The sequence below is a fragment of the Anguilla rostrata genome, chromosome 14 (assembly GCF_018555375.3).
Source record: "Anguilla rostrata isolate EN2019 chromosome 14, ASM1855537v3, whole genome shotgun sequence".
Classification (NCBI taxonomy): Eukaryota; Metazoa; Chordata; class Actinopteri; order Anguilliformes; family Anguillidae; genus Anguilla; species Anguilla rostrata.
In genome coordinates this window covers 5,636,482-5,660,273 of record NC_057946.1, presented here as the reverse complement: position 1 = coordinate 5,660,273, position 23,792 = coordinate 5,636,482, and the positions used below count along the sequence as shown (strand labels likewise).

At 47.6% G+C, this 23,792-nt stretch overlaps 1 protein-coding gene across 1 annotated transcript; it reads right to left on the bottom strand.

The window, feature by feature from the left end:
* Positions 1-86: 86 nt before the first annotated feature.
* Positions 87-19,558, bottom strand: si:dkey-81j8.6 (serine/threonine-protein kinase 10). Its single transcript, XM_064309592.1, has 17 exons — positions 19,350-19,558; positions 15,313-15,477; positions 13,527-13,575; positions 12,119-12,268; positions 11,551-11,623; positions 10,513-10,707; positions 9,852-10,026; positions 7,127-9,628; positions 6,899-7,029; positions 6,601-6,724; positions 5,044-5,223; positions 4,370-4,499; positions 3,688-3,812; positions 2,033-2,218; positions 1,399-1,524; positions 1,063-1,176; positions 87-432 (listed from the first exon to the last, which is right to left on the bottom strand). The coding sequence occupies exons 1-17, from the start codon at positions 19,497-19,499 to the stop codon at positions 307-309; spliced, it is 4,701 nt and encodes a 1,566-aa protein (XP_064165662.1). The 5' UTR covers positions 19,500-19,558; the 3' UTR covers positions 87-306.
* Between the last annotated feature and the right edge of the window lie 4,234 nt (positions 19,559-23,792).

Genomic DNA, 23,792 nt, shown 5'->3' with positions numbered 1-23,792 from the left:
TTGGTAATATACTGAAGAATCAGTCACGAGAAAGTTGAATCTGGAAAAAAATGGGGTTGTCCACAATACAAACACAAACAACGAGACTCAGTTGAATAGCCTAAGTTTATTTACTTCACCCTGCTATTGTCACAAAGGCTCTTAATTTTATTAATATTTACAACAGTGTTTCATGATTTAAAAAAACTCTTTGAGGGTGTGCTAAAAGGCTTTATTGGCACTTGCCGTACGATAAGTTCGGTTTGAGAGAATTATTGGATTACTCGTTTATTGTGTGTGCGCGCCCGCGCAATTGAAAGAGCTTGGCTAAGTGAAGCTCGTGCTGATAAAGAATCGTGGGCGTCGGCTGGTGTTTCGGGATTCGGGCTCGCTGCATCGTCTGCGAGCTCCCTCCTTTTCCCTGCGTCTGCGAGCCAGGTCTTCCTCTAACACCTAGATACACACACACACACACCTCATTGTAATTTCGTTTGGACAGAACCCTCATCAACATTTCTTTTCCCCTCAGTTTTCATGTGCTTCCCAATCCCCATCTTTTGCCTTTGTCTGCTACCTGTTATCTTATACCCCTGCATTCTCCCTTCACATCCCTCCCTCCCTCCCTCACTCCCACCCTCCCTTCTTCCCAGTGATGTAGTGCTGTGGCTGTGTAGTGGCGTGGAGCTTTTAAGAATGACGTAAAGTGTAATAACTGTGTACATGTAAAAAAATGGCAATAGTCCTACACTCCTGTTGCTTCCCTTCTTTCTGCTTCTCAGTCTCCCACTCTGGCATTTACTCCCTCCTTTATATCCCGGGGGCGATATAGCTCAGTCGGTAAGACCGGTTGTCTGGCAGTCGGAGGATTGTCGGTTCAAACCCCGCCCTGGGCATGTCGAAGGGTCCTTGAGCAAGACACCTAACACCTAACTGCTCTGGCGAATGAGAGGCATCAATTGTAAAGCGCTTTGGATAAAAGCGCTATATAAATGCAGTCCATTTACCATTACCATTTACCCTACCTCATTATTCTGTCCTTCGTTTTCTTCTCTCTCTCTCTCACTCACTCACTCACTCACTCACCTCTTTCCTGCAAGCCAGTTTGTCTCTCCACTCATTCAGCTCCAGCGTGTGTTCATCCTCCAGCCCTCTGATCTTCTTCTTCTCTTGATCCACCAGCAGCTGTAGTTTCTCATTCTGACAGATAGAACACACACAGACATACACACACACACATCAAATTTTCTACCGGGATTTTTTTAAATTACATTTTTTTTCCCTCACTGTTTTTGAAGGACAGGACTCATATCTGTGTGCCTGGCTCATCAAAGCCCCCCCCCCCTCAGGGACGCGGGTGACAGTGACGGGCGGCAGAGTTGCACGTGCACGCCGTGAGGCAGGTAGGGGGGGGGGGGTCACCTGTATCTGCTGCAGCTCCGCGACGTTGCCCTCGCACTGCTCCTGCAGCTCGCGCAGCTGCGCCTCCTGGGTCTGCTGCAGGGTCTGCCTCTCCTGCTTCTGCCGGGACTCTTCCTCCGACACGAGCTGAGGGCGGGAAGGGGCGAGCGCCAGGTCACAACACGTCGGGGATATGGACAGGAGAGGCCCCGGTCCTAAACTAGCGCTCACACTCTAAGACCCTTAAGAGCACAGGCCCAGGTGTCCTTTGAATTGATAAAATCATCCCAGAGTAGGATTTCTGACACCAGGATCAGTTTTAGCCTTTCCGCTCATGTTTTAGCTTAGAATAAGGGCAGGGAGATTTAGAGAGTACATTTTTGATTGTTATATTGGCGGGATCACTTCTGTTACTGTTTGTGCAGTTAACTGCCAAAACAAAGGAAACACAACTGTAAGCATGCCGGGATGCCAGTACCTGCACACACACACACACACACACACACATACACAACTCATTGTAATTTCTTTTGGACAGAATCCTCATCGTCATTTCTTTTCCCCTCAGGTTTTTCCTTTTAATAATTTGAGCGTTTCCTTCATTTTTTTGCCAGTTCGCCCGCATCCCTGATCACGTTGCTGGCCTGGCGCTGACCTGCGTGAGGCTCTGTCTCTGCTCGGGGCCCGACAGGCGCCGGGCCCTCAGGTCCAGCTTGCACTGGGCCAGCCGGGCCTTGGCCTCGGCCCTCTGGGTGCGCTGCAGCTGGGCCCGCTCCTGCAGGTGCAGGGAGCGCTGCTCCTCCAGCAGGCCCTGGTGGAACCGGGAGGCCCTCTCCTTGTCCTGGAGGAGGAGGGGGAGAGGAGGCAGGGTTAGGTAGGAGAGGAGAGGAGGCAGTGTTAGGTAGGAGGGGGAAAGGAGGAGGAGCGGGCTTGGCCTGGTTAGGTAGGAGGGGGTGAGGAGGCAGGGTTAGGTAGGAGGGGGAGAGGCGGCAGTGTTAGGTAGGAGGGGGAGAGGAGGCAGGGTTAGGTAGGAGGGGGAAAGGAAGCAAGGGTTAGGTAGGAGGGGAGAGGAGGCATTGTTAGGTAGGTGGGGTAGAGGAGGCAAGGGTTAGGTAGGAGGGGGAGAGGAGGCAGGGTTGGGTATAGCTCAGTAGGTAAGAGCGCTTGTCTGGCAGTCGGAGGGTTGCCGATTTGATCCCCCACCCTGGGCGTGTCGAAGTATCCCTGAGCAAGACGCCTAACCCCTAGTTGCTCCCAACGAGCTGATTGCATGGCAGCTGAGGTGTGTGAGTGTGTGTGTGAATAGGCGAATGAGAGGCATCAGTTGTAAAGTGCTTTGGATAAAAGCGCTATATAAATGCAGTCCATTTACCATTTACCAGGTGGGAGGGGCGGGGGTCAGGGGGGCGCTGGGTTCAGGCAAAGAGGGAGGTGTGATTAAGGAGGGGTGGGAGGTTAGTGATATAGGGGTGGGGCTTAGTGATATAGGGGTGGGGGTTAGTGATATAGGGGTGGGGTTTAGTGATATAGGGATGGGGGTTAGTGATATAGGGGTGGGGTTAGTGATATAGGGCCGGGGTTAGTGATATAGGGGTGGGGTTAGTGAGAGATGCAGCTCTCCAGGACACTCCAGACTTGTACAGAGATAAGACCTGAAACGGCAAGTCTCAATTGCCCCAAGGATGTGGAGCGGAGCAGAGAGCGAGGAGGGGCGAAGGGGGAAAACAGGTACTCACATACAAACGATATTGTCTGTTTCACAAAGATGATAATCTAGAGACTAGATATCCAACAGCGTGCTCCTAGACTTTTCAACCTAGGAGCACATTCCGCGTTCCGTGGAAAAAATGTTAGTGTAGAGCCCTGACAGCTGCATGGCAGTGGTAGGGTGAGTTCTTTAGGGGATATAAGAGGTACAAGGGTGTAGGTGGGGCAGGTGATGTACAGGTGCAGACATTGACAATTATTGAATTTAATAATGGTCATGTGGTGTATTGCCTTTCTTTTAATCTTTAAAAAAAAAATTATACCTGATGCGGTAGCAATCATACTTCAACTTCAGAGGCCACGTGAAATGCCACTGTTATCTGCTGGACGTCCATAAGTGGCTGTCTTATCAACACCCAATATATAACAGTGGTGACATTTTTTTTTTTTTCCACAGAAGCATTTCACACTGCCACTGAAGTCTGGATGTTTTTAGTACCGCATCTGAAAGAAAGGCAATGCGCTGCGTGGTGGCGATGATCGCCACTGCGATCGATAACAGCCGCTGCCGTGCATCGCTCAGACCTGGCGCGCCTTGCTCACCTTGTTGTGCCTCTTGATGAGCTGCTGTCTCTGCAGTGAGTACTGCTCCTTCACCTGCTGCTTAAACAGGTGGTACTTCTCCTGCAGGTGGCGCTGCTCCAGCTCCCAGATGACGGATTCGCGGGCTAAAGGGTGGGGATGGGAGTTTTGGGAACGAGGCCAAGTGGTAATTCATCCAGCACTTAAAGCTGATTACTCATGGCTGTGGCTGGTTAGCATTGGCAGGCACTCAATGAACCTGAATGGATTACAGTGGACGAATAATTTCCATTTGAAATTTCGCTAATCACTAACCTCTCCCTTTTCCCTGTCTTTCTACTTGTGTTGTATTCTGGATGTGGTATTCTGCATTCTGTTTCTATTTCAGTGATGTTCATTCTGTTATGCGTGTGGATGCAGGTACGTGTGTGAGAGAGAGAGAGAGAACATAGGCGTGTGTGTATGAATGAGTGTGAGTACAGGGATGTGTGTGTGTGTGTGTGTGCGGTGTGTGTGGTGTGTGTGTATGACTGAGTGTGAGTACAGAGTGTGTGTGTGTGTGTATGTATGAATGAGTGTGAGTACAGTGTGCGTGTATGTGTGTGTATGAATGAGTGTGAGTACACTGTGTGTGTGTGCGTGCGTGCGTGTTTGTGTATGTATGAATGAGTGTGTGTGCGTGCGTGCGTGCGTGTTTGCATACCCCTCTTGAGTTGCTGTGATTTGGCTGTGATCTCCCACTCCATGGAGGCCACCTTCCTCTTGTGATCCTGCACACCTCTCTGCAGACCCTCATTCAGCTCCTGCTGCTGCTTCTGCATGAACCGCTGCTCCTGAGACAGACGGACAGACGGACAGGGTTTGAGTACGTATGTCCAAGTATGTGTATTTCTGTACGTAATATATGTGTGTGTATGGTACGTCATCACCAGAGGGAGGCCAACCCATGTTTCATGTGTCATGTGCATTTTTGGCTGGACCGCAACAGCGGGGTCAGCCCTACAAACGCGAATGTCTGTGACTGAGTGACTGAGTGGTGAAGTTACACCATCGGTCGGCCGACTTATGAAGTTACACCATTGGTCGGCTGGATGGAGTGTGTTAGGGTCCAGCCATATACTAGGCTTTGGCCTGGTCTTGTTCTTAGCAGCAGAGACCAAAGGTTGAACACACAGTGTCGTCTCCGTGGGCCTCGGCTGTGAAGCCTGATTAGCCCCAGCTGTTCAGTAGCGAGGTTTGGTTGGGCTCTGCAGGGGTGTGGTGGGGGGAGAACGGCCAAGGCGTGGAGGGCTCCAGGTTTCGGGTGATGCGGAGGAAGGCACGTTGGGCTGTTGTAACGGGGCGGGGCGGGGCGGGGCGGGACAGGGCGTGGCTCACCTCCCGGGGATCGGCTTTGAGCGCCGCCCCCCTGCGGCTCAGCTCCCGCTCCTGCTGGGCCTTCAGCCTGTGGGCCTCCTCCCTCAGCCGCACCGTGTGCTCCGCCTCCATCTTATCGCTCTGCTGCCGGTACTGCCGCTCCACCCGCTCCAGCTCCCCGTCATAGTACTTCTTCTTACTCTGACGGAGGAGGAGGAGCGGGAAACGGAGGCGGAGGAAGAGGAACAGGGAAGAGGAAGGGGAGAGGAGAGCAGGAAGGGAGGCAGGACGAGGAGGAAGGGAGAGGAGGAGAGGAGGAGAGGAGGAGGGAGGAACAGGGGGAGGAGGAGGGGAGGGAGCGAGGAGAACAGGGGGAGGAGGAGGGCAGGAACAGGGAGAGGGGAAGACGATGATGAATGAGGAGGTGGAGGGCAGGAACAGGGAGAGGAGGAGACGATGAGGAACGAGGAGGAGGAGGACAGGAACAGGGAGAGGAGGAGATGAGGAGGAACAGGGAGAGGAGGAAGGGGACGAGAAGGACAGGAACAGGGGAGAGTAGGAGGGGGAGGAGAACAAAGAGAGGAGGGGGAGACATGGCGGAGCAGGGGCAGGATGAAGAGGTGGAGAGGAGGAACAGGGTGAAGAAGAAGATAAGGGGTGGAGGAGAGGACAAGAGGTTGAGGCAAAGGAGGAGAGTCAGAAAGGAGGGGGGGAAAGGTGGAGATGAAGAGAAGTAGAAGTGAAGGGTCCATGACATTGGATGCACCCGTCCCTCCACCCGCATGTGTCGGGTCATTAGATAGTGTTTGGGGTGTACCTCACGGTTCAAGAATCTTCCAGTGGGACTGTTATATATCTTATAGTCCTGCAAGTAGCTCATGTACATTTAATCCGAACCACGGCCACTTAAGTAAGAATCCAAACCAATACGAGAGAACATATTAGACCATATTCTGGCCTCTTTCCAATGTCTTTCCGTTGGTTCAAGTATTTTTAAAAGGATTAATGGTTAGCTGGCCAGACCCCTGAATACATCAAAGAGTGCTGATTTCCATATCCAAGTCTGCTTTTCACTATGGAGTCCAGTGTTGTGTAAAAAAACTGTGTTTTTCTAAAATTTGTGTCTAATCCTGTGTGGCCGGTGGCCCCGTAGGGCTATGCACAATTGTCGATTGCATTGCCCGAGGTATGGAAGGGTTCAGTAGGTGTGCTGTCAGTACAGTGGAGTAATGGCTTCTGAAAATGGGGCTTGCCAATCATATATAGAGACTGAATTAAAAACATTACAATTAAAAAACAATTAAAATTGTAATTCGTAACACATTATCAATGTCTTGGCTGCATTTTTAAAAAATCAAGTTAATGATGCTTTACTGAATAAAAGTATCAGAAAAATTTCTCAGTGATTCCAAACTTTTGAACGTTAATGTATATTTTGTAGGTTTATGGTGCAAGCTGATGAAATACAAGTAAAAACTACATCTCCCAAAAATCTCCCCTCCATATGAATAATCAGTGATGGGGAATAGGTCAAACTCCTGGAGGACAGTGTTGGTCATATCAAATGGCTTCACTCACGGTCATCTCCTGCTCGATGTGCCGGAACATCTGCTCCCGCTGCTGCTGCAGGCGCAGCTCCAGCTGCGCATACTCCCTCTGCTCCTCCTTCTGCAGCAGCTTCAGCGCGTGCAGCTCCTGCCGTCTGCGCAGACGCATGTGCATGCGTGAGTGCACATCACGAAGCACAGGACTCATTATATATTATATATAAAATATACACATACATTACGTGCATTATTCGAGACATTTCATTTGCTTTTAGTGTTGCATCTTTCATGGTCAGTTAGTGACTTTTGTTTCCGGGGGACTGGTTTACCTGACGGACCGCATCTGCTCCTCCTTCCCGGCGCTGTCGCTGACGACTTTGGACGTGGTGACGCTCATCTCCCGGCCGTCCACCATGAACTTCCGCGTTCTTTTAACCGTCTTCCTGTTGTGGGTGATTTCCTGAGAAGAGAGAGAGAGAGAGCAGAGAGATAAGCCAGTTAGACCCGGCAAGCCTCCTTTCTGGTTCTTCGGAACGGGGAAAGGGACGGTGACTCACTCCGTCAGGTCCTGGGACTGCCGGGACCAGATTCGCCCTGCTGGATTTGTTCTCGCTGGTGGAGGGTTGGGGTTGGTCCTCTGCGGTTGGAGTACTGTTGGATCCTGAGCACGTCCCGTCCGGGAGGTCCTGGTCTGTCCGTTGTGAAATGGCAGCCGTGCTGCCGTTCGCCGCGCTCCTCTCCACCCCATCCACTCGTTTCGCCCCCTCCTCCAATCCTCCCATCGCGTCCCAGGTGAAGTTCACCCTCTTGGTGGATTTCCTGGCCCTGACACTTCCCTTCTCTTTGTTCTTCCTCTTCTTCTTGCCCTCCTCTGCCTCCTTCACTCCGTCTTTAGTGACCGTCTCGCCTGCCTCAGTTAGCCTGGCCTGCCCTTCCTCTGCTCTTTCTTCTCTGGCCCTCTCGCGCTCCCCCGGCTGTGCGTCTTTCTCTCCTCCCTCTTTGTCATTTCCTCCCTCCACAGAACCTCCGTCACCCGTGTCCGTCTTTCTGAGGACCACAGGTTTCCCCTCTTCCCCTTTTCTCTCTCCGTCCTCACTTTCCTCTGACCTCACATGCTCTTTTCTTTCTTCTTCTTTCCCTGCCTCTACCTCCTCTTCGTCCTTTCTTCCCTCCTCTGTCCCCTCATCTCTCTTGACCTCTCCTTGGATGTGTGATGGTCCCATCTCAGTCTTGCTTTCAGATGGGACGCCCTCCTCTTGTCCTACGTCTTTACCCACCGCAGCTTCATGCCTGTTCTCCCATCCATCCCCTTCTGTACATGAGGCCGGTTCATTTGTGCTGGTTAGAACCACATCTTGTCCTCCCTCTTCTACAGTGCTATTGCTCATCTCCCTTGCTGCCTCTCCATCTACCTCTTTCTCCGCCACATTACTCCCTCCTACCTCCCCTTCTCCTTCTGCCACTCCTTCTTCTTGTGCTTCCTCTTCCAGCTTTCCTTCATCTGCTCCTGCATCTTCCCTTTCTCTGTCTTCCATCTCTTCTTGTCTTTCCTTCCCATCCTCAGCAGGAGGGATATCCTTTCTTCCCCCATCCTCCTCAATTGTTTCTTCCTCTTGCTCCCCATCCCTAGCCCCCACAGCCTCCTCTTCTTCAGGCACTTGCTCTTTATCTTTCACAGCAGCATCTCCATTTGCCTCCGCCATGTCCACATGTTTCACAGCTCTTCCTACAGATAAATCGAGGCGGTCTGCCACTGAGGGACCTGGCTCCACCCCTTCGTCCTCCCCCATGCGATCCATCCTGGGCATTTCCAGACATAGGGCAGGGATCAGGGCACCCTGCAGTTGGAGTGCGGAGAGGCATACCTCCATAATCCGGAATGGAGGGGCCGCCATGGCAGCAGGCGGTATGGTGATGCGTCCAACGGCAGCAGGAACCGTATCAGTGGCCACCAGCGCCGCCTGGCTTTCCTTCTCATTCTCCACTGAGCTCACAGTTACTCCTGATGTCAGAGTCTCAGAACTCTGGTTGGAAACTGGATGGGTGTCGGACATATCAGTCACAGCTTCACCGCCCATCTGGATCTCGGCTGGCTCAGGGTCCGGGTCGGAAGATTCCGGAGTTGACTCTTCAACCAGAATCACATTCACTGCCTGTCCTTGGAATCCAGCCTGGCCCAGCATTGCATCTCCTTCTGTCGCCTCTGTTTGAGCTCCTCCTTCTGTACCCTCTGTTTCAGCTCCTCCTTCTGTCTCCTCTATTTGAGCTCCTCCTTCTGTCTCCTCTGTTTGAGCTCCACCTTCTGTCTTCTCGATTTGAGCTCCGCCTTCTGTCTTCTCTGTTTGAGCTCCTCCTTCTGTCTTTTCTGTCTGAGCTCCTCCTTCTGTCTCCTCTGCTAGAGCTCCTCTTTCTGTCTTCTCTGTTTGAGCTCCTCCTTCTGGTCCCTCTGTTTGAGCTCCTCCTTCTGTCCCTTCTGTTTGAACTCCTTGTGTCTCCTCCTTCTTGTCCAGAGTCTTGGCACCGTTCTCCTCTGGCACAGCAAGGGAGGCTTCAGCCTCTTCTACCTGGGCAGGGACAGGGCTCTCATTCTGCACCTCCTGGCCCCTCTCTGTCCCCTCCTCCCTCTCTTCTGAGCCTGCTCTCCCCTGTCCCTCTGCCCCCTCCCCAGACCCGTTCGCCAGGTCCTGACCCTTGGGTACCACCGGGCTGTCCCCCCAAAAGCCGGATTTGCAGCGGCGGGAGGTGCTGCTGAGCAGGGACAGCAGGGTGCCTGGGACGGACAGACGCCTCGCCCGCTTCTGGGCCTTATCCCTGCCGCGGGACGCCCTCCTGTTCACCTTGGCCCCCCCGCCCTCTCCGTCTGGCATGGTGGGACATTTAGGGTCACCTTCGGTGTGGTCCGGGTTGAGCTCCGCGGTGGCCGGTGTTTCCTGCGGGCTTTGGGGCTCTGGAACCAGACCCCCGTCTTGCGTTGTGTCTCCTGATGGGACGTCAGTTGCCCCCTTCTCAGGATCCAGGGATATTTCTTCAGCCAGGGACCGAGGAAGGTCTGATAATGACTGCAGGAAGGAAAGGAAGAGAAATGGAAAGACCAAAGGAGAGAGAGAAATGAAGTGAAAGAGAGAGGCTGTATTACATTTGTGTGTTCATTTGCGTGTGCTTTTCATTGGAACCATACTTGACTAAAGTCGCTCGTGTCATCCTCTTGGTGGGAAAACCAACGCTTACCCAATGAGCGAGATGGAGGCCGCGTACAGCACAGCCCCATTCATGTCCCCTTACCTCTGCCTCTATCTCTTCAGTGACTTCGGCCTTGGCCTCGGCAATGAGCTCCTTCAGGGCCCTCCCGTCCCGCCCCGCGCAGGGGAAGGGGTGCGCAAGGAGCTGCTGGGTCCCCCAGCGGGTTTCGGGGTTCTTCTGCAGCGCCCTGCGCAGGAAGTCCTGGAAATGGGACGACCTGCAACGCACGACAGGCCCGGCCAGGCCAGGCCAGTCACGCCCTGCACCCCCTCTACCACGCTCTGCATTTGCCGTATCTCAACCAGGAGCTCATCTCATCTCTTTTAGAAACATCTTCTAATTCTTTTGAATTGCGAAGTTCAATGGCAATAAATCAACATATTTTCAAAATCAACATTCTTTTAGCACATAGTTATCTTTAGTTCTGTGGGTTTTTTTAAAATGTTTTAAAAAGAATTTTAGGACTGTGTGTAATGGTGTAATAGCTTTTTGTTTTGAATATTTATACGGTGAAGACTTTGTTTGTGCATACTGTTCTGCAATTTTAATATTTCAAAAGCACTTTAATCTCACGGACCCTGGGGGAAAATGGCAGTTGTACACGTGAAAGCTGAGAGTGATGTGCAAATAAATTCATACTGGCGATTTATTGAAAATTAAGGGTAATACTCCATGAAATTGGGGTACTGTTTGGGATACTGACCAGAGGCGGGGGTTTGTGAGGGTAGGGGGCGGTGATTTGGTGATCTTCAGCAGGACTCTCATGGGATTGAGGTTGTGGTGCGGGGGCTCCATCTCAGCTGCCTCCAGGAGGGTGATGCCCAGGGACCAGATGTCTGCTTTGCAGCTGTAGGGATTGTCCTTGGACGTCTCGCATAGGATCACTTCTGGGGCCATCCTGCAAGACACACAAACACACACACACACACCATGTATATACACATACACAAACATATGCACACATGTATGCATACACACACCACACCCGTGCACAAACACAGATGCACAAATGCATACATGGGTACATGCAACATGCACATGCACACGTGCACACAAAAATCAAGGGAATCTCCTAACAGCAGAAGTAGCAAAAATAAAAACTGATTTATTAATACATTCTAATGTGTAATAGGATGTTTGAGGGGGCGGAAGCGGCTAATGGAGACAGATTTTTTTGCACAATAGATTGGATGTTTGAAAAAAATGTCTGTCATAGAGACTGGAAAGAGGACGGGAGGTTTTGGGATCACATGCCTGACAGTTTAACGCCCTTCTGTCTTCTGCGCGTGTAATGTACTCAGAGTCCGTGTTGGGCACTGCAGGGCATTCTGTCAGAAAGCGTAACAGGGGGTTCCAGGAAACAGTTTCCCAGGGGAGCCCTCCTGCTACGGAACACACCGTTCTCTTCATTCCCTCTTTGTTCTTTAAAGGGCCTTCTAACAGCGCCTCTGATGAAGTGTCAGCCATTCTCCTCTTTCTAATGTGTGCGCCGCTGCACTTTCTCCTCTTTCAGAGTGCATTAAAATGGAGGCAACGGAAACGGCCTTCTCATTCTGCAGCCACTTCGGTGCAGTCATGTGACACGATGGAACATACTTAGCGCGCGTCAGTGGAGGCTATGATTTACTGTTCTGCTGAGTTTGGAGCCTTCCTTGTGGCACCAGAGGTTGAATCCCCTATCCATTTCCGCCCATTGGCCATTAGATTAGTCACAGGTGTGAGTCGGAACGGTGGCACTGACCAGTAAGGCGTTCCGATGAAGGTGGCCCGTCTCTGCAGGGTGCTCTCGTTCTTTGCAGACACTCCAAAGTCCGCTGAGGGAGAGCGAGCGCGAGAGAGAAAGAATGAATGAGTCTCGGAACGAGAGTGAGAGAAAAAGTGGAAAAGGAGAGGGATTTGCCATTTAAGATATGATGTGAACGGGATAAGGAACTTTGATAAATATATAAAGGGTAGAAGTGTAGTTGTATACATTGTAGTTGTATACATTGCAATGAGATGATACAGTTGTGGATATAGACAGTATGGTTATACACACTGCAGTGAGAGGGAAAGAGTCAGTGCAGTTGTACACTACAGTGAGAGAAGTATAGAGACAGTATGGTTGTACACTACAGTGAGAGAAGTATAGACAGTATGGTTGTACACACTACAGTGAGAGAAGTATAGACAGTATGGTTGTACACACTGCAGTGGGAGAGCAACAGAAGCAGTACACAGTTGCACACACTGCAGTGAGACAGACATAGAGACAGCACGGTTGTGACACCGAGAGAGGGGAGAGTGAGAGTCCAAGAGGCAGAACAGACCCAGTTTGACCTGGCCCTCCAAGGTGAGCAGTATGTTTCCAGCCTTCAGGTCCCTGTGGATGATGTGGTGCTGGTGCAGGTAGGACAGAGCCTGCAGCGTCTGGCAGCACACCTCGCTGATCTGCTGCTCTGAGAGACCCCTCTCCAGCTCTGCATGATACACATGCATACACACACACACGCACGCACACATACACAGACACACGCATGCACGCACGCACGCACACACACACACGCACGCACACACACACGCGCACGCACGCACGCACACACACACATGCGCACACGCACACGCACGCGCACACACACGCACATGCACACACACACACACGCACACACACACACGCACATGCATACACACACACACACATGCGCACACACACACGCACACACGCACACACGCACACACAGGCATAGGCATGCACATACGCACACAGGCATACACACAGACAGGCACATGCACACACATACACACACATGCAGATGCACACATACATTATTCCCTCTCTCAGAAAAACTGCAGCTTAGTCATATTTCAGTTGTGCCTCTGACAACCAATCAGCCTCCGTTGGCAGCCAATCTGAGTCAGCCTTAATGAATAGCATAGTGTGACATCTGACCAGTGCATCACCATTCCTGGCAGTACAGTCACTGTGACCGTCGAACGTGATTTACTGCTCCGGCTTGGCACAGGAAACTGAAAGGTGATTGGACGACATGAGGAGAATCGATCCAATGTACAAAGACGCCCGGTGCGCTTGCATGACTCCAGCCTGTCTCTGCTCTCTAATGGCAGACACGCCCACATCGGTGTTACCACGGCCCAGGAAAGCAGCCGTTAAACCGCACCGCTAGCTCACACACGCTTGACAAAAGAGAGGAAAATCCATTAACGTCCAAAGGCACTGTTCTCCGAACCAGTTCTGGAAAAGCCGCAAATATTTCAGTCAACAACAATAAAAACCAACCAAAACCCACTGGATAACCAATCACTCTAAAGAGCTAAAGGAACAACAACAAAAACTCAAATGTGGAAAAGCATGCGGCCCTGACAGCATTAAAACAGAAATGCTTGAACGTAGTAACTGAACTGTGTTCCAAGACCACAATTTAAATGCTTACTCACAAGGAATCTCCCCTATACACACACTAGTCCAGTCATATGTCATAGTCTGCTCACATCACATTGTGACACAGCAACAGTAACACAACAACAACGACTATAACGTGCATCCAGGACAATACAGTAAAGTGCAACAATAAGCGCTTGTAAGTCTATGCAACAATAACTTCCTCTCTCTTGCTCCCTCCACAGTTTCTCCTGTCCAAAGTACAGGCTGTACCCAAACAGTATTCCCCTCAAAGCCAAGTCACGGGATGTACCGAAACATTTAATCACGCAGCTCACCCAGCATGATATCATCAAGGGCACCTCCGGGACAGAACTCGATCAGGATCTGAGGGGGGTGGGGTGGGGTGGGGTGGGGTGGGTTGGGGGGGGAGAGAGAAAATCATGCAGGCATTGCCATTTATAGTGTGCTGTTGGCAAGGGACTGAAGCCAATCAGGTGATGAGGGGATAATTAGATGGACACACGTAGAGGACAGGCATGTTTGTGGGAATTTATGCTGGTTTCGTTGGTCATACACCTACCGGGAATGCTGTGGAATTTTTAAAGGTGCAGTATGTACGTTTTTTGTAACACTTTTGTTCATATTTGGTTCAATTTCCTTCACATTATGACAGCTATGAATAAATTATAAGCTTTAAGAAAAAAAGTCCAGTCGCTCTGACTCCTCCAGGCTCTGAAATCAGCCACCAGAAATTCCACCGAGCCTGAATCTTAACAACCAATCAGGACAGCTCTCAGACTGTCAATCATGTTGCGAGTTTACCTACAGCGCTGTTAAGAGTAGGCCAGAGCCGGCTCTGGAGTAGGCTACTCCGTTGAGAGCAGAGGTGAGATACGGTAGAGTTAGTGCTAATCTAGTTGCCGAGAAAACAAAACAAGAATGGCTGAGAAAAATCCGCAAAAATTACCAGTGCCGTTGACTATGACGGTGTATACTGATTTAAAATACATTTTTTTTAAAAACAAGAAAAGAAGGGCTGTCGAAGAAAATGTCATGACCAAAAAAGGGATTGAACTGAGCGAGAGACAAGACTTTGAAGAAGAGAATTGGTTCGGCTTTTCAGCGTGAGCTACATGGACTTGACGGGCTTCAAAAGTGACGCTGAGCTTGCAGTATTTCTGCTGGACAGGTAATTATCTTGCTTTTTCTATTTATGTTAGAATTTGTTATCGCACCGAACTGTGTAGCTGACATAGCTGGGAAATGTTAGTTAGCTGATGTATTTAGCACACTGTTTACATTATAGCTATGCTGTTCATTAGGTGTTATGCTGTAGCTAGCTAGCTAGCTATGTTATCTGTGATGTTCAAGTTTAAAAAAAAATAAAACACACACACTCCAGTTCCAGATGGGTTTATTAACCGACGTTTCACCCGTAACTTCGTCTGAGTCTCATACAAGCAAAAACGCTGGTGTCTGCATTAATTGACTCTCGTCATCCCATAGCTGTAAATAAAAACTATATTCTAGGCTCAGTGTTTATGTGCAATATGATGATGTTATGCGGTCTATTTCCCACCTGTGGATAAGGCCTGGTGCGCTGTATTGTCCCTAATTTACTTTTCGACGGTCGTGTTCTCTCCAGTACTCCGATGTCAGACAGCACCAATTAACTACATACAGTTCAGTGGGCAACACGTAGCCTACTTGGTGTGTTTAAAGGGCGGGCCTTTGGCTGGAGTGGGTTGGAGGTGGTGGAACGTTATTTAAAAAAAAAAAAATCTAGCTCTCTCTCTCGCTCGTTTCTTCAAATTTGCATACTGCACCTCTAATGACAGTGAGCCAGGATTTTGGTTTAATATTGCACCCTGTATAGCGCAAAACCCCGCATCGCAATGCTGGGCCATTGCGGTTTTATTTGGCACTGAGGGAAGTGTTCCCCCTACTGAACCATAAACAGGGTACAGCGTGGCAATAAACTGTAATGCAGTGCTCCTTAATGTAATGTAGAAGCAGAGTGGATGGAAGGAACACACTTAGCTGATTGTCTGGAGAGTATAAATAACCTGTGGCTGTTCTGTTGCTTAATGGAGGCTCGAGCGCGTCTCTGTAGTGTCTCACCCACAACCATCCTTCAAAGAAGATGGCGTCCAGCAGGGTCACTATGTTGCCATGGCGGCAGGCCGCCAGTATGTCGATCTCGGTGATGTAATCTTCCAGCTGCTCCTCGCTCCGCACCTCTATGACCTTAGCCGCGGCCAAGGCTCCTGTCGCCCGATTGCGTGCCTGATCGCAAAGTCAAACGCAAACACAAATGCAAGTGTAAATACAGGTGCCTGTGCAAATACAGGTTAGGACCAACCCGACAATCGGGCGCCTTTTGGACCACCGCCGTGTTAGTCCCACCTGCATTTTGCAAATGGTCCTGATAGGGGCCCACTAGCAGCAAGACCACTCGTCTGTTATTTTGTAATCTTTTAATAATAATAATAATAATAATAATAATAATAATAATAATAATCATCATCATCATCATCATCATCATCATCATAATAATCATAATAATAATAATACACTATTTATATAGCACCTTTCATATCATAAAATGCAGCTCAAAGTGCTTTACAAGAGAAACAATAGAAATCAGTACCACAGGTATTAAGATAAGATAAAAATAGTAATAAAATAAATTGATAATGATAATAGCAGAAATGAAGTAAATAAAAAATAAAAATAAATAAATAATAAAGAAAAAAATAATACTAATGAAAATAAAATTAATAAAATAATAGTAATAAAATAAATTGATAATGATAAAAACAATCCTAAGATATAAAAAGCATAAAACAAGTATAAGAAATATAAAATAATAACAATGGTGTTAAAATAAAGAGGTGAAATTAATTGAAAGCAAGATCATAAAAATGGGCTTTGAGCTGTTTCTTTTTTGACAGTTGATCCTCATTTCAGCTGCTTCCCTTCAGATGTCTGCTAGCAGACCACTATAGTAGGCTTGGAAAACAGTGGCGTGCCAACAGCTGTACCAACCATGGCAGTTAGAGGGCGCTGTACACTTGCTGGCTGAGAACAAGACACCATTTGGTACAGATTCCTACTTGAAGAATTTTAAATCGAGCACTCTATGATTAATATGTTGCCACATATGTACTAAATTATGCTGTAGTATAACTGGCCTTATTGGACATGTTGGGGTAAACTTGTATATATAAAATGTTTTGGGGTCGGTCCATGCTGTTAGCATGTAGGTAAATTAACTTGGGGATGTCTGTAAAATGTAAAGTGTAGCCATTCCTAGCTTGTTTATCTCAGTTCTGATTTTATTTTTGATTTTATCTGTAACCAGAACTCTTCAGAAGTTCTGCTTTCTCCTTTCTGAATCTGTTGCCCTGTGCATCCCTGGTATGACTGCAGACGCTGTGACACCTCAGGTCAGGGGGACTCGAGGAATCGTGGGAGGGGGGAGGGGGGAGGGGGGAGGGAGGAACAGAAAGCGAGGATGCAGGCCTGCTGGGCCATGTGGTTTACCACCCAGACCCACAGAGCAGAGAAAGAGGAAGAGCACTCGGGATAGGCTACCACCTTCACACCGTCAGTGTTGTGCTTGCCCTGGGTTGCTCTGGTAACATCGGAATGCCTCTCATAAGTGACGTTGGCAGTTTGAGGACCGAGCAGGGTTGGGTTGGGGGGGGGAGGGGGGTGAAGGAGAGAGGGGGGGTCTATGCTCAGAGTCTTTAGGTTTAGAAAAACAGACGAAGGAAGGGGGCGTCAGAGCATCGAACAGGAAGCAATCTTTCTGCAAGCATGCCTTTCACAGGAAGCCACCGCGGAACCGCAGCGGGCCCCGCTACATGTCGTCACCTAGGAAACGGTGTAGTTTTACTTAATTGTTTATTTCGAACTCCACCTGCAGTAACAAGACGCCGGCGCCTACAGCTACCATCCTACGGAGCATCACCTGGCAGTCCGAACTGGTTATCTGCATTTCTGTACTGCAGCTATACTGCTGATTAATCAACAGAAATGAACATGCGTTCAATGGCAGCCGAACACTGATAGCCTGACGATAAATCTGCACATGTGGGTTAGGGCCACACAGCACAAATAGTTTTTACGCTAGTCTCCTCCCATTTATTTGAAATGGCCTTTGTTTGCTTTGACACTGGACTTCTCAGTATTTCTCTGTGCTGTCCCTCTGGCAAGAATCACGTTCTTACAACATCCCAGTAAAATCTTCAGTATTAATTCAGCATCAACAGAGTTCACGCGAGTCAACACTAGGTTAAATGTCACCTCTGACAGTTTAAAATGTACTCCTGCTGTGTGACTCTTGTGATTGGAAGCTGGTTCTTGGGCTCCTGCTTTGTCCTGGTGGGGGTACTGCTGGCCCGTTATATCAGATATATCAGAGTTTAGGGCTTGGGCCTGGGGGACCCCTGTTTTAAAACTGAAGCTGTCGAAATGGAGCATTACATTTTTTTAAATTAAATTTGGAACCTGGTTGGTTTGTCATGTTGATGTAGTTTCAGTGGCCAGGTGTCAACAATTTGAGCAACATGGACGCCATTCATTTTACCTGTCAGTCTGTAATTACAGAAAACAGATTGATTGATTGATTGATTGATTTACTTTATTTTTGGGTAAAAGAATACATGTATCATTGGATGCTGGTCCTGCCCAGAGAATGGCACATAATAGCATTAGGAACACTTATTTCCAATGTGGTCCTCAGTCTCAGGACAAAAACATCAAATTATATATAACGGGCAAAAAAAAAAGCAATTTAATTTCATAGTTTTAAAACCTTCCAGTAAAAAGAACATGCGTCAGAAATGTAAATCAATGCCATACACAAGATCAATCAAACATGGCCGATTTCTCAGAAATCAAATAATGTTTAACTAGAGCAGGCCAAATCGGATATCGACCGCCATACATATTCCTTCAGCTGCTTTTTATGCACATCTCTGCTCCAACTGTTTGACGTGCAAGGGAAGACTATTCCAGAGACAGATGCCGGGGTTAAACAAGTAGCCTAGTTCTTGCAGTACTGTCTGCCGATGGGATTCTGCAGAACGTAACACTTGCTCTTGCCTTGTAGTTGTGCTGATTATGAACCCAATCTCAATGTGGGACTTCAGATATACTGGGGCATGGCCATTTATAAGGTCAAAGATGTTTAGCAGCGTCAACTGGTCAACTCTAGTCGCCTCTGATGGTAACAAACCAAACCAATTCATAGGCTCCTACGTGAGTCCTCTGAGGAGCATTTCATATGTATCTTATTAGCCTATATTATTTTGTTTAACCTGCTTTCTATGTCTAAGCTTCTGGGCTAGGCCGTTAAACCAAGCCGCACATGCATAGTCAAAATGACATTAAATAAGGGTTGAAACTAACGATTTTTTAAATTCCACTGCTTAGCGATATGCAGTTGCAATACAACAATCTGAGTATATTGGCTGATTTTTAGAAATGTTCCAGCAGCAGTCAGAGACGTTGATTCGGAGTCACCCTAAGATGTGTAACACTTTTCTTTGATTCAGTGGTATTCGCTGCCCAGTTTATACTCATTTTGTCAACCCTGTAATCTACGCTTAGTGCCAAAAAAATATATATAAACTTTGGTTAATCCCCAAATCCAAGGATGGGCGGTTAACAACCGACCAGCTTCTCACGGAGTCGAACCCCCTGCTCACTGTGTCTTTAATATCGTCATGGCATCTCCCTGACGCGAGCGAAGCTGAGGCGTCAGCATGGAGGAGGCGTTCGCGCTTCACTGCGGCTTTTTTCAAATCTAACCTGCGGGTTATTCTGTATGAAATCTCTCAATGTGCGTTTCTCAGATTTTCCCTCCTTATTTGAATGTAAACTTTCATCTGCATTTGCCGTGTGATCCACGGACACATACTCGCATGCTTCCACTCTCATATTCTCCCAGGGAAGATGTGATTTTCTAAATGACATTTTTCTAAAATATGGACATAAATTGTCAGGTTTTACATCTTCAAAAAAAATGAACGTGTAGAACTTCCACTACTGCAGGCTGTTACCAAGACCCGAGGCAACAAAGAGAGCCAAAACAAACCGCCCACCTGTGACGCCCCCGGGCCAAGATGGAGGCCGGCCTTCCCCCTCACCTTGTAAACCTTGCCGAAGGCTCCGTCTCCCAGCTCCCCCAGGGTGTCCCAGCTCTCCCGCGGGTCCTCGTCCCTCCTCAGGTTCTCGTACTGCTTCACCCTCTTCTTCTCCGTGCCCAACCGGAAGATCCTCATCAGGAGGGACGCCATGGTAACCGGTCTCTCTTTCGCTAGACGGGCCGCTTATGCCCGCGCCCCCCCCCCCCCCCCCTCCCTCGCTCAACCTTCCCGGTTCCCAAACGGTCCCCCTTCCTCCTCCCCCCGCTCTCCTGCCCAAAATGTGGAAGTGGGGGCTTACTGCAGAGTCGCACACTCGCGCACACACGCACACAAACACGGGTCACATGCACGTCCAGCGGCGCCGCGCAGAAGGCTGAAAGACGAGGCAGGCAGGTTGTGTCCCTGCGAGGAGCGCATGCGACTGTCACTGCCTCAAACTCCACAGCGCACCTCTGCTTCCGGAAGCGTCTGCATTAAAACCACATCCTTTACAGAAAAATGGCACAGAGTTTTCTGCCCCTGTTTCTAACACTCCGGTTTGGGTGGCTTTTTATTTTTTTTACGACTCAAAGGTTGCACTGAGAGTTAGATTTTTTTTTTTTTTTTGATGCTGTTGTCAGTGCTCGATGGAATTTGATCAAATTTGATATCTGTAAGGCACAATCAACATGAAGTGGAGTGCGTGGTGTGTGCGTGTGTGTGCGTACAAACTTGTATGTATGTGTATGCGCGCAAATGTGTGTGTCCTCGCTGATGATGTAGACCTAACTCTCATACAGGAAACACTGAGGCACAGTAGAGTTCAACAGCTCATAAACACTAGTAAAGGGAGGAGTTCAAATGGGGATGCCAGCATAACACAAGGTAATATGAAAAACAACGGGGAAAAATGATTTGCATTCATTAGTTAACAGTGAATGAAGTTTTAATCATCAAATGCCTCTGCTGCTGTGAGAGAAGAACCGCAGTGACTTAGCCACCGGTTTCACACCCTGAAACAGGGGTTCCCACACTTTTTCATGCCGAGGCCCCCCCAAATAGCATTAGCTTCTGACCGGGGTCGTCCTTTTGCAAGATGTCTTTAAAAACCCATTGACAATACTATGGAAAGTGTAAAAAAAATAAAAATAAATTTAAAAACAACTTCTGAATATATTTCCTTACTTTTATTAATTCAATAATAATTACATTTGTATTTCAGATCTTTAATCATTCCATTAGATTCCATTACAAGCATTGTTTGTCAGTTTAGTTTAAGAACATTATTGTGTCCAGTGTTGTGATGAATGATGTTTTGACTGGCAGGCAATTAGAAAGATGGGCAGGCATGGCAAATAAGATTTTGATATGATATATAAATATATTATTATAAATTATATTTTATAATAATAATTCAATTTTTAAATTTTTTTTTAAATTTAAAAAAAAAAGTTTTCCCCTCATTTTCCGTCCAATTTGCTGAGGCCCCCCTGGCGCTCCCTGGCGGGCCCCCACTTTGAAAACCACTGCCCTAAAATACACACACAGTCTCAGTGACTCTCACCTCAAGAGCAGACACCAAGAGCGACTAGAATTCACAGCGTATTAGTGGAGGAACAGGGGACATAGGCTCACCGGTCACTTTATTAGGTACACCTTGCTAGTTCCGGGTGTGGTCTTCTGCTGCTGTAGCCCATCTGCTTCAAGTTTCGACATGTTGTGCGTTCGGAGATGCTCTTCTGCACACCTCGGTTGTAACGAGTGGTTATTTGAGTTACTGTTGCCTTTCTATCAGCTCGAACCAGTCTGGCCATTCTCCTCTGACCTCTGCCAGCAACAAGAGAACGGCCGCTCACTGGATATTTTCTCTTTTTCGGACCATTCTCTGTAAACCCTAGAGGTGGTTGTGCGTGAAAATCCCAGTAGATCAGCAGTTTCTGAAATACTCAAACCAGCCCGTCTGGCACCAACAACCATGCCATGTTCAAAGTCACTTAAATCACCTTTCTTCCCCATTCCGATGCTTGGTTTGAACTTGACCATGTCTACATGCCTAAATGCATTGAGTTGCTGCCACGTGATTGGCTGATTCAGATATTTGCGTTAACGAGCAGTTGAACAGGTGTACCTAATAAAGTGGCCGGTGATTGTACGTGCCAATCATCTAAGTCAGAAAGCTATCAGTGTACTTTTTTTATTCAGATTTTCTGATTCTAACAATATTTTATACAGGCCAATTAGCCTACTTTATTTGTTTTTGATACATAATTTGTCTGAAACCCAAAAAAAGTAAGCACGTAAGTGCATTATCAAGCAAGAGTTTATAGGAATGAAAACCTTCCCCCAAACTGTTCGGGAAGCGCAGAATCATCCAGAATGTGATTGCATGCTGTAGTAGCATTAAGATTTGCCTTCACTGGAACTAAGGGGCATAGCCCAAACCAAGAAAAACAGTCCCACACCAAAGGGTGTCCAGATACTTTTGGTCATATAGTGTACCTTGACACCCTGCACATGTCAGTGGCCTGCAGGGTAGTGTTTGAGGCATCATGCATATAACGAATGTCACTGTAATCGCTTGTAGTCTGGAGGGTTCCTTACCAGGGCACACTAACACGAAACATTTCATTCCAAAAGGAAAAACAAGCTTTCTTTTCAGGTTTTATTTATTTTATTTTTTATTTATTTTTACAAAATTGTCAGTGTAAGTTTTAAAACTAACTTTACAAATTTTCAAACATTTCCAAGATCTTTCAGATCTCTGTACACTTCCCATTCATGGTAGAAATATTTTCAGTAGGCTGGGCTGAAGATCTACATTCGTCCAAATCCTTCGTATTTATCAGCCTTTGAAGCCAATTTAATTTTGCGAAGAGCCGCCACAGGGTTTTAAGAATGGTCCTGAACCATTTGGGACTAGGCTGGGAGTAAACCTCGGTGGCGTCATCAGCATAAAGATTCATTTTTAAATTCCCTACAGCTAAAGCAATATTAATGATGGAGATTATAAACATAAATGGATAAAGGATAATTTCCTCCTGAGGTACCCCCCTGGTGACCAACATTGATTACGACTCGGTAATGTGCTGTATAATGCATTAAAGCAATCGTTAACACGCTAGCCAGTTTTTTTTTTGGAGCTTAGATCAATGTTCAAAAGTGTCAGATGATAGATCAATAAATAAGGCAGCACAGTGCTCATTGGTTGTAACTATCATTACACACCTTGGTGACAGCAGTTGCTCTGACAGCCCATGGACAATCTTGGAAATTGCACAACCCTGAACCCTTTAAAACCCAGCAAGAAACGAGCACGGAGTGCTGTTCAAAGCCAGTTGCAGTGCAGCTGTTTTGCCACACGATGGCAGTGTAGCTCTGTTTTTGAAATATATTCGAATTTCATTTGCGGCGTACGTGCAGAAGGGCTGTCACTGTCCAAAAATCGTGTTTGAAGGAATCTCATAACTGAAAGAAATCCGTTAGAATTTTCTATTGTCAACCGGATAACAGGACCCCCACATGGACTTTTTTATAGTTTACATTACGGTGTACCTTCCAGACAACAATAATACGGATTGTTTATCGGTCTCTTTGATTCTGACTGGGCTCCTCATTTCGCCTAGGCAACGACAACAACTCTTAATTACCTATTCGAAATTTGACGTTTTCCTGAAAGTCACGTGCATTGTGACTTAAGCACTGTGTGACATGAGTCACATTTCGTAACCCCAGCCTACGTTGCCGTTGGACGTAGAACCGGTTTTGTTGGAGGGGTTTTATGGGTAAGGAAATCACTATGTCTACATAAAAGGCTTGGTCTTTAATTTTTAAAAAAGTGTTATGTGTGCCGTACTGTCGGCGCCATTTCTTTTTATTCAGTGGTTCGCGAACTTGCTACTGGGGGACCACCGTCTACGCTAGTTTTCATTCTACCGCCTGGTTTACATTCAGTTGAAATCCCAATCGATTGCAAGTCCACTCTTTCACCAAATAGGAGTGTATTGCTCCATCTCAGTCTTTAATATGACCAGTTAAAAAAAAAAAAACAGCCTCTTTTATGTAGCCTAATTGTTTGCAACCTAGCACTATAATCACAATGTTTGTGAACAGGAACATTTTCATTCTTCATGGCATGCGAAGCCATTTATGACACAATGTGGCTTAAATGGATAAACAATCCCTCTAAACAAGATAAGTAAATAAGAAAAATGAACAACCAATAAAAATTCTCGGATTGAAATTGTGGTCGGAAAACCAGCGAACCACCCCAGGACTGAGGTTGGAAACCACTAATCTAAGATCACAAAAGGCTGTTTTTATATGTGGTAACTGCCACTTCAGATAATAGACTCATACCAGGCCCCTTCACCAGTGAAAAAAACCACATACTAGATGAGGTGTCTAAGGTTTTCATTTGAAAAATATTTCCGTAGATCACCAGTAATGTGCAACCCCCCCCCCCCC